At 44.2% G+C, this 16,778-nt stretch overlaps 2 protein-coding genes across 4 annotated transcripts in view; one reads left to right on the top strand and one right to left on the bottom strand.

Moving 5' to 3' along the window:
• Window positions 1–1,244, bottom strand: part of RSF1 (remodeling and spacing factor 1) — a 42,402-nt gene extending 41,158 nt beyond the window's left edge. Inside the window, exon 1 of the mRNA XM_063430969.1 lies at window positions 935–1,244. Within this exon, the coding sequence (XP_063287039.1) occupies window positions 935–1,148 (214 nt within the window). The 5' untranslated portion in view covers window positions 1,149–1,244. The remainder of the gene's footprint in view (window positions 1–934) is intronic.
• Window positions 1,245–1,797: 553 nt separating this feature from the next.
• Window positions 1,798–14,916, top strand: AAMDC (adipogenesis associated Mth938 domain containing). 3 transcript variants are annotated; one of them, XM_063431154.1, is made up of 4 exons: window positions 1,798–1,873; window positions 5,268–5,407; window positions 10,874–10,969; window positions 13,893–14,916. In XM_063431154.1, exons 2-4 carry the CDS (start codon window positions 5,282–5,284, stop codon window positions 14,031–14,033), a joined length of 363 nt encoding a protein of 120 aa, XP_063287224.1. In that variant the 5' UTR covers window positions 1,798–1,873; window positions 5,268–5,281; the 3' UTR covers window positions 14,034–14,916. The 3 variants fall into 3 exon arrangements, with proteins under 3 accessions (XP_063287224.1, XP_063287233.1, XP_063287241.1); XM_063431163.1 differs by having other exon boundaries at window positions 1,835–1,885; XM_063431171.1 differs by lacking the exon at window positions 1,798–1,873 and adding an exon at window positions 2,665–2,691.
• Window positions 14,917–16,778: the final 1,862 nt, after the last annotated feature.

The raw sequence follows: 16,778 nt of genomic DNA on the forward strand, positions 1-16,778 counted from the left end.
TCCTATTGTGTCCTATATTTTGCAATTATTATTTTTGTTAAATTGACTATTTAGTGAAAGCCCCACCAGTTCCTAACCCATCCTGAACCCCCTGAGATTGTAGTATGTGTGTTTGTCTGCTTCCCTCCTCTCACCCCTTTAACTCCCTCTATCAATTTAGGAGGGAGGCTGGGAGCATGCGCCACACAGAATGTGGCAGCACAACATCCACTTCAATCAAACACTTAGAGAGAAGGAAGGGGGCATAAACATGCATTACTGTCCTCCAATAGGTGATGGCAAACCTGTACCACTGCAATTGTGACTGCAATTATCATGATGCTTAGCCAGCCATAGTAATCCTCAGGCTTACAAAGTATCCCTGCGAAAGTAGTAATCCCTAAAGGCAGCAGGGCCAAATGTTTAGCAATGAGTGGCCCAGAACAAGCCATACTAGAGATGCACAATAAAACATAATAATAATAATAACACCACCACCACCATGCGGGGCACCTTCTGTTCGCACTGCACAGAATGAGAGACCAGCCCCCCTCCAGGGCTGCAGCAGCCAATGCTTTCTAAATGAGACTGGAAGGAATATCACATTTGAGGACAGAAAGGAGAGATGATGGCTGGCCTGGGCATTGCCCAGGAGCACCATGGGAGATGTAGTGCACTGTGAGGTGAGGTGCACCATGGGAGATGTAGTGAGGGGCCGAGGTTAGCCGTCAGTGGCCCAGTCTGGAGCAAACATGGCAGCCCATCGGACCATCCTGCAGCCAGGACAAGAAGGGGCTGGTCAGATGAAGGATGGGGTGGGGGGACCATTGTGATGGCGTAGGATGGAAATGTAGGGGGGCCGCACTGGGAGCCCGAGCCCCCCCTGAACCCTCTGACCGGCCAGCGAGCCCCCCTCCGGCTCCTCACAACCAGCCGCCCCCCTCAGGCTCCTCACCTGCTCGGGTCTCCTCCAGCGCCTCCTCCAGCTCCGGGAAGCTGAGCTCGGGCAGGTCCAGCAAGGCGCCATAGCGCTCCAGGAACGAGCACACCACGGCGAAATCCGGGCAGGCCCCGACCCCCCCGCCGGGAGCGGGATCCGGAGCCGCGACCACCACCGCCGGGGGGGGAGGGGGAGCCGGGGTCTCCGCATCAGCCGCCGCTGCCGCCATCTTGGAGCTTTAGAGGAGGGAGGGGGGGCGGAGTGAGGGAGAGGAGATGGGCAGACGGTGCGCGCGGCACGCACGCTCGCGCTCTCTCTCTCCACACACTGAGCGGCCGCGCGCACAGCCCCTCCTCCTCCCTCCCCCGTATCCCACAATGCACCGGGAGAGGATCCGAGACTGAGGGAGCCGCGCTCTCTTTCCCGTTCCACTCTATGGTCTCTCCTCATTAAAACCATATACTTGGGAGGCGAATCTACAACAAAGAGCTACAGACCCCCCCCCACAACCATTAAAAAAACACCAAACTTTATTGACAATTACATCACATAGACAATGTCATCATGGGAGCACAAATTCGTTATTTATCACTAGTGTCATTGTTAATATCCAGGCAGGGAAGGCAGGAGGGTGAGATATATATATATTAAGTATATAAATATTAATGTAAGTTTTTATTTTGGGTGCCGTTAGAGGGAGTGGTGGGATATTCTCCCCAGCTCGTGGCGTATGAGGTAAAACTGAACGCCATACCCGTGTGATTGTATGGGTTCATTCCTGTCAGCTCCCACACACAGAGAGAGAGAGAGCTCAGCGCGCGCCGTCTGCTTCCCGCCTCCTGCACCGGGGAGGAGGGGGCGTGGCTACAACACTGCGCTCCAATCAGAAGGCGGGCCTTGAAGGTATAAATACCTGGGTGCCAGGCTCACCGTGACGCAGTTGAGCGTTGTGAGGTGAGCGCTTCAGTAAGTGGGGCTAAGGAGTAGGCAGCAGGTTTCTACACTGTTACCCTGACTGATTAATGTGATTAAAATGTGTGGTGTTGACATTTTTTACAAGTGATTCTTCATATTTTAGGTTGAACAGGTAAACTGAGAATATTGGAGGATTTTACTTTCTTTCTCTGTTTAGTTCTATTGGGTTAAAGGTTCACTTTTCGTTCCTTATTGCGAATAATCTTGTTTCTAAACTCTGAATTGAAATCATTTTTATGTGAGCATAAAACAGCCATGTTTTCACTACAGACTTGTATATCCCCCTCCTAAATAATCCAATATCAGCTATAAAATTCCACATATCAATTCTCAATTTTTCAATTTTTTTTTTTTTTTTTTAATCATTTTATTCTGGGATTTAGTGAACAATCTTTGTATTAAATTTCTGGCAGGGTTATTTAAGTCCAGTTTTGATTTTAAATAGATATGTTATTTTAGCCTATTTGAATTTTAATGCAACACCATTTTACGTCCTAGATTTTTATTTTTTTTGGGGGGGAGGGGTTTGTGTCAAAATATGTAGTTATTGTAGAAACCAGGATTCTACGTACACTTTGAATTTAAGCTTTGTTTTGTACTCCTTGTTTGACTTATAGAATTCTGTTCCTGCTCTATTGCTGTCGCTGAACTCTTCATGGTTTGTCCCTACTTGGTTTTAATATATACAGCACTAGCAGCAGATCGCGTGAATCGAGCTTGGTGAGAGATTAAAATCCACCTGTTATAAATCCATCATGGCGCTGTAGAAAGCGACTCGGTCACGGCTATTTGCTAAAGTGAGAATTCAAAGTGAATTTAAAGTATTCTAATGCCAGAATAGCTTAAGTCAAGTCTTAAATGACTCTAGCGGAGACCTAGTTTCCCATAGCGTTCTCCGCTGGTATTAGAACAGTGAAGCAAGAATAAGAAGTTAACTCAGGATAAACCATATCAATGATAATAAAATAATCCAGTAATATCCCATCACGATTCCCAATAACTAGATGACACACAGTATCAGGAGCAGAACTGAAGATTTATTCCACATACTCAGCTTTTAAGCATTTCTCCCATGCAAGGGAGACACCCACAGTAATTAATACAGTAACCAATCATTTACACGTTACCTCCCACACATCTCCTCCCCTCAGATTAACAGATAATTCAATTATACAGTACATGGTTTTTGGATGTACCCCAGATAGACCCCTACATTTATCTATAATGGTATCCCCTGATAGCCCTGATCTGGGTGAACAACATCTTCAAAAATCACCCAGATCGGACCAGGGGTTCGGGAGTTAGGTGGAAGTGTTCATTTGATCAACCGCACACAAGCAGTAGCCGAAATCCGTTCCATACACTTGGCCTGGCGGTCTTTGTTTGTGGGGTAAAAGATAAGAAAATCCTTGCCATCCATAGCTGTACTGACGTTCGTATGAATCCCCTTGTTCGTGGGATTAATTTAACCGAACGGCGGGCTGTTAGTGTGTTTGGTTAGCTAATTATGGAACTCTGGAGGTCTTAGCGGTGTTCGCGTAGTCAAGTATCCGATTTGGACTCCAGACACTCGACGACCAAACACCGCTGGGCATTCGTATGGCAAGATGGCTGCCACCACGTGTTTGTATGCCGAACAGCGGCCATCCAGGGAGCACACACAGAACATTTGTCTAATTGCTAATTAGACTGCAGTTAGCACCGATCGGGGAGGTAAGCTAGGGTCACACTTCTCTCTGGGGTGGTCTGATTGTTCGGTAGTTTGTTCATATGACGATCGGAGTGGTTTTACCGAACAATCAGACGAATGCTCCATACAATACATGTATATAGAAAACAAATGAAACGAAAATGACCTTATAACACGAATATTTAAAGACAGCCCAACACAATCCGCTACAATGACTTTAATATTTTTTGTGGTGTGGTTTTCTTGAAATTAATTTTAAATTCTCACTTCAGTAAATAATACATTTTTAATTGAATTTGCCAGTAGCCATAACTGCAATAAATTCAGAGACTCTACCTATACCACAGTAATGTTATAACTTACAATATGGTGAACCTTATGGTTTTTATTTCTTTCCTATTAAACATTGTAGTTTAAAGGAACATTTTTAAGCACCAAACCACTACAGCAAGCATGTCAAGCGTTTTGCCTGAGGGTGATCTCCAGGTGTGTGGAATCAGTCCCGCCTGAGATGCCCAGATAGTGAGGGACTGGTCATTCTGTCTCCTGGAGCCGAGTGTGTCCCGTCGCTGTATGATGTGCACTTGCGTCTGCCAGAACCGAGAGCATCCGGTGTCCCAAGCGGCAAGGAAGGTTTCTCTCACTGCTTCCTACAGTGAGGAATGTAGATGTGCACTGGCCGCCACCATTTTGTGGCACCGAATACCCTGCGCCACGTCAGGATGCGACTGGTAATGCTGTGATCACGTGACCAACACTAAAGAAATGTCTGGTTTGTCCTGAGCACAGCTGGTAGAATTTCTGCCCGAGGCCTAACCCTCACACTGTCCAAGCTTGATACCCTCCAGGGGAAATGGGTGCAACTGAGTAGAAGTGTGACTGATGAGCTGTCTATCATTGCTGTGCGGTGTGCCACTCACAGCAAGAACCTATCAGTTACGATTTGACACTGGTGAATACTGGAAGCAGCTCCAACAAGAGTTTCTACCCTTACATAGAGATTGTTTACCATCACAGATCCGAAACAGAAATACAACGTGCCTCTGTTGTTCAGTCCATATTCCTACACCACCTACAGGGGAAGCTAGAGAGACTGGCAGGGATGCAGTGTGTTTTCATGAATTCTTCTTCTGTCCAATCAATAGGGACCATTCTGTGTCTACAATCACCTCTTTATCTTCTTAAATTGAGTAATAGTAACAACCCCTGGATATTGGGCTAAGGTAACACACCCCCCCCCCCCAGGACATACTTCAAAACCAGAGTGACCTGAATGTACCTTTCCTGGTTAAATACTTTGTTATATAAGCACGGATTGGCAAACTGCTTGTGTCCAGCTGGGCACCAATGCTGTATATGCCACATCTGTCTTTCTCCAGTAGGAGAAGCCTGATGTTTTTTTGTAGAGCAAATAACAGTCCTGCTTTGTTACATACAGCAATCCAGCTTCTACTGGAGAATGCCTGATGCGGTGCATCACACAGGGCGTAGATGGTTTCCCATCTTACTATGGGTGCCAGGTCACTCCTGGCACCATAACCACGATAGTAGGCTGTGGTTGATGTAGTGATTGGATTGTTCATTTTAATGGTAAATAATAAAACATGATTATTTAGGCACAATTGCAATCCACCTATTTTTCTTTGTTTTGTTTTTTTTTTCCCCCTTATTTCTTCCTTTTAGCCCATCTCTCAAAGATGAGTTCTCCAGAGATCTCCTCACTCTCCTGGGGAACGATGAAAGTTGGAGCTCAGGTTTACAAAGACTGTAAAGTCTGGCCAGGAGGAAGTAGAACATGGGATTGGAGAGAAACCGGAACAAATGTAAGTATAAATGTAATGCTGACATTGAGATCTAATGTAATAAACCCCTTAAGGACGGCGGGCGTGCTATGTCATCCTTGGGGACATGGATCTAATGCCGGGGGGCGGCATAGCACATCCTCGCCGTCCTTTCTACTTACCCACTCGCTGGAGATCGTGGTGTGGGGACTCACCTGGGAGCCCAGGGAGTCCCCCTCCGTCTGTTTCGGCCCTTGCGAAACACATGGACGGCATAGCCGTTAAAGGGACACTATAGTCACCTGAACAACTTTAGCTTAATGAAGCAGTTTTGGTGTGTAGAACATGCCCCTGCAGCCTCACTGCTCATTCCTCTGCCATTTAGGAGTTAAATCCCTTTGTTTGTGAACCCTAGTCACACCTCCCTGCATGTGACTTGCACAGCCTTCCATAAACACTTCCTGTAAAGAGAGCCCTATTTAGGCTTTCTTTATTGCAAGTTCTGTTTAATTAAGATTTTCTTATCCCCTGCTATGTTAATAGCTTGCTAGACCCTGTAAGAGCCTCCTGTATGTGATTAAAGTTCAATTTAGAGATTGAGATACAATTATTTAAGGTAAATTACATCTGTTTGAAAGTGAAACCAGTTTTTTTTTCATGCAGGCTCTGTCAATCATAGCCAGGGGAGGTGTGGCTAGGGCTGCATAAACAGAAGAAACAAAGTGATTTAACTCCTCCTAAATGACAGTGAAATTGCAGGGGAATGATCTATACACTAAAACTGCTTTATTTAACTAAAGTAATTTAGGTGACTATAGTGTTCCTTTAATGACAAGTGTGTGTGTGTGTATGTATATATTTTCTCAAAATACAGGTAGAACAAAATTCTCTCTCCCTCTCCCTCGAAAGCCTCAAAAGGTAATTGCGAAGGAAGTTGGATGTTCCCAAAGTGCTGTATCAAAGCACATTAATAGAAAGTTATGTGGAAGAAAATGGTGCACAAGCAGCAGGGATGACCGCAGCCTGGAGAGGATTGTCAGGAAAAGGCCATTCAAATGTGTTTGACAAATGTGTTTCACAAGGATTGGACTGAGGCTGGAGTCAGTGCATCAAGAGCCACCACACACAGATGGATCCTGGACATGTGCTTCAGATGTCGTATTAATCTTGTCAATCCGCTCCTGAACCACAAACAACGTCAGAAGCGTCTTACCTGGGCTAAAGAAAAACAGACCTGGTCTGTTTCTCAGTGGTCCAAAGTCCTCTTTTCTGATGAGAGCAACTTTTGCATCTCGTTTGGAAAACAAGGACCCAGAGTTTGGAGGAAGAATGGAGAGGCACACACTGCAAGATGCTTGAAGTTCAGTGTGAAGTTTCCACAGCCTGTGTTTATTTGGGGAGCCATGTCATCTGCTGGTGTTGGTCCACTGTGCTTCATTAAGTCCAGGGTCAACGCAGAGCTTTTGGAGCACTTCATGCTTTATGGGGATGCTGACCTCATTTTCCAGCAGGACCTGGCACCTGCTCATACTGCCAAAAGCACCAAAGCCTTGTTCAATGACCGTGGGATTACTGTGCTTGATTGGCCAGCAAACTCGCCTAACCTGAATCCTATAGACAATCTATGGGGCATTGCCAAGAGAAAGATGAAAGACATGAGACTGAACAATGCAGAAGCGTTGAAGGCTGATATTGAAGCACCCTGGTCTTCCATAACCCCTCAGCAGTGCCCCAGGCTGATAGCTTCCATTCCACACCGCATTGAGGCAGTAATTGCTGCAAATATGCATGCTTATACTTTTCAGAGGTCCGATATTGTTCTATGTACACTCCTTGTTGTATTGATTGCATGTAATATTCTGATTTGGGGTTTTCATGAGCTGTAATCCATAATCATCGCACTTATGACAAATCACGTCTTGAACTATCCTTCCTTTGCATGTAATGCGTCTATCTCCTATATTAGTGTCCCCTTTTACGTTGCATTACTGAAATAAATGAACTTTTTGCACAATATTCTAATTTTTCGAGTATCACCTGTATGTCAAAGTGGGAACAAACCATAGGGCAAACCCCTTTCAGAGACCCAATGGCATAAAATCTGTGATCTCGTGCATCATTGCGCCATAGCTGGTAAAGTCCAGAAACCGCCTGCAAAGTCCTAACCCAGTGGTATCTGACAACAAAACGCCTGCAAATGGAGCATCCTGACTCGAACTGGTTGTGCTCTAGGTGTGGGAGAGGGAAGGGCTCATTCATACACATATGGTGGGAATGTCCTATTGTAGGAAAAATATAGCCTGCATCAGCCAAATTTACTGACAACCACCTCCCCTTCTTACCAGCACCGTATTTAACTCCACCACACGACATCCTCTACTTCCCGATTATAAACACTCCCTGACAACTCAAATTCTAAACATAGCTTAACCATTACTGCCCCTGTATTAAGGAAAGAGACTCTGCCTCACCAATGTCATTGTGGTTTGCCAAAATGGAGGAACTGCGGGTTATTGAGCAATACATAGGCTAGGCCACACACACATATTTGGGCACTGTGGTTTCCTCAACCATTCTCGTATGACTTTGTGAATAGTGCCTGGGGGAGGAGGCAAGGAATGCTCTGGCCAGCAGAGCCCAGTTTGCCCCGGCTGTGCGGGAGGAGCCTACTACTACTATAGGGGATTTCTGGAAGTCTGCGGGATGTAACCCATTTTGGACTCTATCCTACTCTTTCTTGTCTGTCTACATTCCTTCATCCATCTATATCCTTAGATTTATGCTGAGACGGGCTAGTAGCTAGCTTCCTGTGATACAAGCGTGCCCTGAGACTACCAACTCATCGATAGGTGATCTGAACCTATAGTTTACTTTTTGTGAGAGTCTCAAGATGATTCTTTTCACTTTTCTTATTTCTTTCTGGTTTTTGAGAGGTTTCTAAATTAGATATGACCTCGCTACATTCATGCTTCTGGTCCACAAAACCTATTCTTCGAAATGATTTGAATGTTATTCAACAAGGACGTGTGTCCAAAGGGCAAAGTTATGGCTTATGGACGTCCGTGTCTCACAATGGTTTTCTTCTGAAAAATATAAAAAAAAAAAAACACTCTTCTAGTGTATGTGTGTAAAAAATACTTTTATATAGATTTTTTTTTTCCCTTCACCACTTCTGTAATAAAGTGCAGAGCGGTTCAGCTCAGAGCTTACCGGCTAACATTCAGGAAAAGTCGGTGGCTCAAGCACACGAGTAGGCCTGCAAATGACGGCTGACAATAACGCGCCCTAGAAGGGAAGTCTTTACCCAATATCTGAAACAACGGAGGAGATCTCTCATATCACCAAGAGAACACTCTTCTCATCTGGGCATTACTACAGAACCGACTCGGGCTGAGTATTAGAATGTATATATGGTCGAAGTGGGCAAGGGGCTTGCCAATGAAGAGTGTGGGCTGTTTTGGAGCTTCCTCATTTTATGATAAATGTCCTTTTTTGTTTTTGTATTTTCTCCATTATACATTTCCTTTCATTTATTGGTTGGGCACCAGTTTGCTACTAAACTTCTGCAGGTGCTTCCTAGACACACACTTCACACTATATAAGATGGCTTATCAATATGTATAGAGTGTGCATACTTTTTATATGCCTTGTTTATTAACACACTGGGCTCTGGGTGACCTGCAAGGGGAGAGTGCAAAATACCGTATTTATCGGCGTATAACACGCACAGGCGTATAACACGCACCTCATTTTTAGAAAGAAATTCCAGGAAATTTCCCCCCTCATGCCATAGTATTCCCCCCCCTCATCCCATAGTATTCCCCCCTCATCCCATAGTGTCCCCCCCTTTCCATAGTATTCTCCCCCCTCCCCTCCCATAGTATTCTCCCCCCTCCCCTCCAATAGTATTCTCCCCCCCCTCCCCTCCCATAGTATTCTCCCCCCTCCCCTTCCATAGTATTCTCCCCCCGTCCCCTTCCATAGTATTCTCCCCCCGTCCCCTCCCATAGTATTCTCCCCCCCCCTCCCCTCCCATAGTGTACTTTCCCCCCCTCCCCTCCCATAGTGTACTCCCCCCCTCCCCTCCCATAGTGTACTTTCCTCCCCCTCCCCTCCCATAGTGTACTTTCCTCCCCCTCCCCTCCCATAGTGTACTTTCCTCCACCTCCCCTCCCATAGTGTACTTTCCTCCCCTCCCATAGTGTACTTTCCTCCCCCTCCCCTCCCATAGTGTACTTTCCTCCCCCCCCTCCCATAGTATTCTCCCCCCCCTCCCCTCCCATAGTGTACTTTCCTCCCCCTCCCCTCCCATAGTGTACTTTCCTCCCCCTCCCCTCCCATAGTGTACTTTCCTCCCCCTCCCCTCCCATAGTGTACTTTCCTCCCCCTCCCCTCCCATAGTGTACTTTCCTCCCCCTCCCCTCCCATAGTGTACTTTCCTCCCCCTCCCCTCCCATAGTGTACTTTCCTCCCCCTCCCCTCCCATAGTGTACTTTCCTCCCCCCCCTCCCATAGTATTCTCTCCCCCCTCCCCTCCCATAGTGTACTTCCCCCCCTCCCCTCCCATAGTGTACTTCCCCCCCCTCCCCTCCCATAGTGTACTTCCCCCCCCTCCCCTCCCATAGTGTACTTTCCCCCCTCCCCTCCCATAGTGTACTTTCCTCCCCTCCCATAATTACTTACCTGTCCTGAAGCGTGGGCCGGCTTCACAGCGCGCACCGCGGTACAGGAACTTTAATTTAAGGTTCCGGTTTCCGGCGGGACTGAAAGGAAGTGTGCACACTATTGTGCACACTTCCTTTCAGTCCCGCCGGAAACCGGAACCTTAAATTAAAGTTCCTGTACCGCGGTGCGCGCTGTAAAGCCGGCCCACGCTTCAGGACAGGTAAGTAATTATTGGATATCGGCGTATAACACGCACCCACGATTTTTCCCCTATTTTCAGGGGAAAAAAGTGCGTGTTATACGCCGATAAATACGGTACATTGCTCCTGCCAGTCACTTCTCGCTAAGAGCAACGAACAAATTCCTGTCTGAATGGGTAGAAGATACAGAATATGTAAGAGGAAGAAACCATGATACATACAGAGGCTGTGGGGAGAAACACACACACACACACACACACACACAACATTTGGCAATTTTAGTAGTGGGGTGGAGGGTTAAGTAATATCTTGCCTAGGGCCCAAAGTAATCTAGCACGGCCTTGGTCATGATCCAGAATCTCCAACTTGCTGTGGAAATCCTGTATACTCCAAGCTCCCATACTGCCAATCCAATCTGTGTTATTCATTAAAATAGGAACTGAAAGTGAATTTTCTTTTTTTCCAAGCCATTAAGGCTACCAGTTAGGCTAATTTTGGTCCTTTTTAATGTTAAAATTAACCTTGAATTCCCAACAATTCTTACTTTTAGGAGATAAACCTGTTTATATTTTCTACATACATAATCTGATAGTGACCTTTAAAGTATATGTCCCAGTTATAGCTTTTATTTACGCTTTAACAGCACCACCCTGGTGTACAACCAGCTGACCTTGAAGAAGTGGTAAAAAAAGGTGTGAAGACTCTTGTTATTGGCCGGGGCATGACCGAGTCATTGCAGGTAAGCCATTTAAATGAAAAGCATGGTCTATATGTCTAAATTCTATAAAGTGTGTATAGATGTATCTAGTATTCCAGGGTCAGAGTTTTATTAAAGGACCACTATAGTGCCCTGAGGGTGCACCCACCCTCAGGGTCCCACTCCCATGGCGCTAAACGGGGAGGAAGGGGTTAATCCTTTACCTCTTTTCCAGCGCCGGGCTCCCTCGGCGTGAGGACTCTCCTCCCTCTTCTGACGTCACCGGCTGAATGCGCATGTGCGGCAAGAGCAGCACGCGCATTCAGCCAGTCCATAGGAAAGCATTCTCAATGCTTTCCTATGGACGCTGGCGTCTTCTCACTGTGGAAAAATCACAGTGAGAAGCGGCTGTCAATGAGACAGCCACTAGAGGCTGGATTAACCCATATGTAAACATAGCAGTTTCTCTGAAATTGCTGTTTACAGCAAAAAGGGTTAATCATAGCTGGACCAGTGCATGTTTTTTATTTAAAATATTCTTTATTTTATTTGTGCATAAGGAGTTGCAGAAATGCTTGCCTTAACATTCCGTATTATGACGTGATACTACTGCACATTTTTGGTAGTAGAAAGAAGAGTGAAACATATGTGAATCATATCAGAGATAAGGTAACAGAGCATTGACACATTGCATAACTGTGTTATATTAATAATGACACGATAAGGACTTTATCCTCACATGCTTGTAACAAAAGTAAAGGCAAGAAAAGCACAGTGCAGGTAACTTAACACTAAGGTATCAGAAGGCAAACCATAGGCAGTGAGAGTGACGTAAAGTGATAAGAAACTCCCTAGGAGGCCCCCAGGTAAGCTAAATGTGTGCCCCAACCACGAACAAAAACAGATATGTTCCCTATGTAATAGAGTACCGATGGGTGTAATGTTGTGACCCCATGCATGGTAAATTTCAAAGCTCTGTCCCAAGGTCAGCTGATTCCCTGCTGGGGTAAGAGTCCAGCCACTTGCATCTTATCTGGCCCTGCGGCGTTGCCCATGGTGAGTTACCATGCAGACATGCCCGTTCCCACTGAGGCAGACGCTGAATTCCAGCATGGAGGTCGGGCTGGCTTGTGCGTGCCATCATTTGTGCCTCCAATCCAGGGAGTTGTCTTCGGGCAATCACTGCCCCATGAGAAATCCAAATTCTCAGATTCTAGGGTGGTCTCCCACTGGCATTGTCTTGCCAGGCTAGCCGGTATCGGGATGTAAGCTTGACCTCCCGTTCGACCACGTAGTGTGGGCTCCGGTGAGTATGCAGGCAGGGTCTCCAAAGGTATGGGCGTAGATGAACTTCCAGTCTCTCCCAAAATGCAATAAAGGTCCTTTCCAGATGGAGTTCCACATCCGACCACCTGCTTCCGCCTCCGCCATCTTGTGGGTTATGTTGCCACCTGACTCTGTTCTCACCATTGATGTAGATTAATTTAGAAATAAACAAATGTTTAAAGGTCTCTGTTCCTGTCCAAATTGAGATGATTAAATTGCGTATACGCAGAAGTAAATTCACACTGACACACGGAGTTCAGGTTAAAATAACTTCGAGAAAATTTATTAGCATCTGAGGAAAAGCGGGCTCGCAGACCCTTATAAGAGCAGAATTACATCATCATTGATTATTGAGATATCAGTGAATAAACATCATTAATTGGATTAAATGTGAAGTGGCTATGTCAGTGTCCACCCATCAATATTATTAATTGGATCAAGAACTAAGTGGCTAGCTAGGTGTCCTCCCACCGGGAGGTGGTATTGTTCTGGACACGGGTGTGGACAGATGGCTCAAGCGCCATCTCTCCCAGCATGAGGCTTACTCGGTGGGAAGGGGGGCTTGAGCGTCATTTTGGGCAGTTAGTGATGTCAGACTCGTGGTCAGGTGCAGGGTTCTTTTATGAATAGAACATTTCATTAGGCCTGCTTCTCATGGCCTTGGCTCTGGTTATACTTGGCCTTGGTTATACTTTGTTGCATATTACAGGAGATTCAATAATTCCGGAGTCAGCTATGTCTTTATAGAAAATACAGTCTCTATTCATTATACTAAATGTTGTTGGGAAATTCTGTCATGTAATGTAGTTTAAAATGGAGGATCTGTCAGGTAATGTGGGTTAAAATGGAGTTAGTGCAAAAATTCAACACAGGTTCAATACAAGTTTTTAATAATTCTACATCACCATATTGTTGGGGAGCCTCTTGAGGGTAGACTGGGAGATTCTGTTTCAGCAGAATTCTGACATTGATGCCTCTTAGAGCTACAGTAACTAGTGTCGGCTCGGTGGTCAGGACCTGTATATGTTTTCATGTCTCCATCGAAACAGGCCACTTCAAATAATATGGGTAAAGGTGCAACCAGTTGAGAATCTATGACCTAATCGGAGCATATCATCCTGTACTCCTGGTCATAGGTGCTGTGTTCTACACAAGCATTACTTTACAGCTAGACTTGCTCTAGACAAGCCAGACAGATCTATGGGTATCTCTCCGATCATTATGTAGTGTGAGGTTGCAGCAGTGCAAGAACACATTATTTTGTGCCATTATACAAAGTAAAAAAAAAAAAGTTAGATTGGAAAGTACAGCTAGTGGCCACAGTTGTGCTAATGACACATATAATGGTCCTAAAGAAAGGTGCACTCCTATCACCATAAGCTCTTGAGCTCCTTCTATAGCTGCTAGTTCCATTTTTGCGCCCCTTTTGTCTACTCATCCCATTAAAGGTTTAGTGCGTTTGCTATAACTGCTGTGTTTATATGCTCAATACCACTCTGACATAAGCAAACCTTTGAACAATAACAAAATATCTGCACCAGCTTTCTTTTCCTTAATCCAGCAGGAGTTTTTTTTTTTTGTCACTCTCTGCTGATTTAGATCTGTGTCACCGGTTAACTAAAGTCTGTTATGCTTCTAGGTCCCAGCTGCTACTCTCGCCTACATCAAAGCACAAGGGATCGATGCCGTCGTTCTCCAGACAGAGAAGGCAGTGACGGAATATAATAGTCTAGCATCGAAAGGTGCTAACGTTGGAGGCGTCTTCCATTCTACCTGTTAATTCTTTGCTGAGGGGCTTTTTTTTGTGTGTACCACCTCCACATATGTCACTAGCTTTGATAGATCGTATTACAGCTGCTCTGCCAGTGATGCTCTTACTAACAAGATGCGTTTGTGTAATGTCTGCCCAAATCTATACAAGCCTTATCAAAGCTTTGTCAGGGATTTTTCCACTTTATATTAATGTTTTTATTTCACTGTCAACCGAATTTGTTTACTCTTATTGGAAAATGTCTCAAACATTTAATATATCAACTGTACACAGGAGTTGACTTTTTATAATTGTACTGGTTGCATTCAACTTACACTTCAAACTTTTTACTTACCACTGCAACGTAGGAAATACTAGAATGTACTTTTATTTTATTTCTATACTTGTGATTTAGTCTGTGCACTTTACCATGCAAACCATCTATTACTATGAACGATCTAACACTTCTACAGTAAGAAAACATGAATTCAGAACCCCAATGAATCCTACATATAATTAGTTCATGGATTTAAAACTATATGCTTTTAGGGATGGGGGATTATATTAATTAAACAAAACTGCTTATTCCGAAATGCCTACCTTCACATGGGCAGCTCTGCAACTTCTAATTTTAATATATCGCAAAAATGCATGAAAGCCATTATAATAAAACTAAATAGGCCATAACCTAAACACGGAATCTGCAGTGGGTCCTCCAAACTCACTATCTCATACTTTTATTTTGTTTTCTTCAATTATTTTTACAGAAATTTCTTGTGCTGTGGCACACTTGAGGGCAGTGAGACGATATGTCTAGAAGTACAGGTGTGAGGTGAATTATGCCACTCAAAGCTGTAATTGTCCAGTTCTTTAATGCATTGTATTCATAATGTATTAAAATATGCAAAACTAACCAATCCATTTATTTCTTTTTCAATACCGTTTGTGCAAACAAACCTTTTGCTCCGCAGCCTCTTAGTCTGATCTATGCATTCCGAACCATTGGACATGTTTTATCTGGATGATATGTACAGGCGTGTTACAGACACTGCAGGTTAAGAAGGAGGAAGGAATAGAAAGAAAATGAGATGTGTTCAGGTATAGAAACCAGCAAGAAAGAAGCATTTTATAATAGGGGTAAAATGCTACAAAACATTTGTACACCAGCAAAAAAAACACTACCACAGCTGACCAAAGCCGTCTCCTGACAATATTTAGTACGTTTATGCTTTGCTTACCTAGGCTACCCCCACAGCCCCTGCCTGTTCTGGTGATCGGGTTTGTCTACTATTTTAAGCATTGGCAGCCTTCTTTCTCCTTCTACCTCACCCCATGAATTATATTATTCTGCTTCTTTGTCCATAGAGGGTTTATAACCTTTTCAGTTTTGGAAGGTTTACACAATGCTTTTGTTCACATATGACTGCATTGCACACTTCTCTGGTGCCAGGCAGTGCGATCAATATCCCTCATTTATTGGGTCATTCACAATGTCTGTGATACAGCGCTACCAGGCCTATCTGAGAGAGCTGTTTACTAGCTTGCTTCATCACAGACACAAGAAGGATAGTGTGATTCTCCCACAGTAACCTGTCTGCAGATGATTTGGAGAAACACAATCTGTGCATTCTACATAAAAACTTGGCAAAATAAATAGCATACTCCATTTGTACTGAAGTAACACAATAAACACAGAGGAATGGCCATTGGTTAATGATGTTTATTTAAAAGAGAAGGAATGATTTTCATCTGGCTACCTGACGTGTCAATTAGTCTTAACAGATAATATCACATATGAACAATAAACTGTAAGAAGATGAACATAGAGTTGGAGCAGATAGTGGACAAAGGACATATAAGTGAATTGGAAGGAGAAAAATTCAAGGGGTGCTCTAAAAACCACATTTATTAGACTTCCTTTTAGTGACTTTAACATTGATGTTGAATATATTTGTTGTATATGTACAGTGCATGGAAGAAAGGAGGGGGACTCCTCGTCTGCAGTTTGTGTTGCAGCCCCTCATAAAGCTTTGTGTTGTAGCCCATAAGGCTGTAGATTAGAGATGATGATGGGTAGTGCTCTCTAATATTATGCATCCTTGTACAATGAGATCCTTTTAATTGATTTGTTTTCTAACTCATAAGTAATGGTTCTAGTTCTACTGAGTTACTGCAGATGGTCAAATGACTTCTGTGGGTAGGGTAACATGTGGACTCTCTATAAGCAAGATGGAGTAAAAAGCTGTCTACTACCTGAAGCCACTGTCTGTTGAGCTAGTGAAAATTGATTACTGGGTAATTTAGATGATGACATGATATCATAATAGGCTTACAATTTGTAGTTCTATGCTAATAGCCAGGCATTAAAAGTTACTCGCCCCTACAAGCTGTACTATACCTTCCAGGGTAGGATTTCTACTTGACGGCCACATTTTTACTCATTGGTTGCGACTGGAAAGTTTGAGCCATTTATTTTTAACTTATTGTATAGTGGAGGATCTATTATCCAGAAATATCCAATGGCAGGTTAACCATCAAAGTGCCATGATGTACATAAGGACTTCAGAAGGAATCTTATCAAGGTTAATTAAGGTTGATACAAAGACTTTACTCCTAGGGTGGTAGTGTTTTTTTTAAGATTTTACAAAAGTATGATTACAATTATGGAAAGCAAAGGGGACTTGGTAAGATCTCTTGCAAAATATTCACTAGATGCATGCTTGCAGGTTCTTTTACAGAGTCACCTCATACGGTCATTGGGCTGGGCATCACTGG

Source organism: Pelobates fuscus, chromosome 1, assembly GCF_036172605.1.
Source record: "Pelobates fuscus isolate aPelFus1 chromosome 1, aPelFus1.pri, whole genome shotgun sequence".
Classification (NCBI taxonomy): Eukaryota; Metazoa; Chordata; class Amphibia; order Anura; family Pelobatidae; genus Pelobates; species Pelobates fuscus.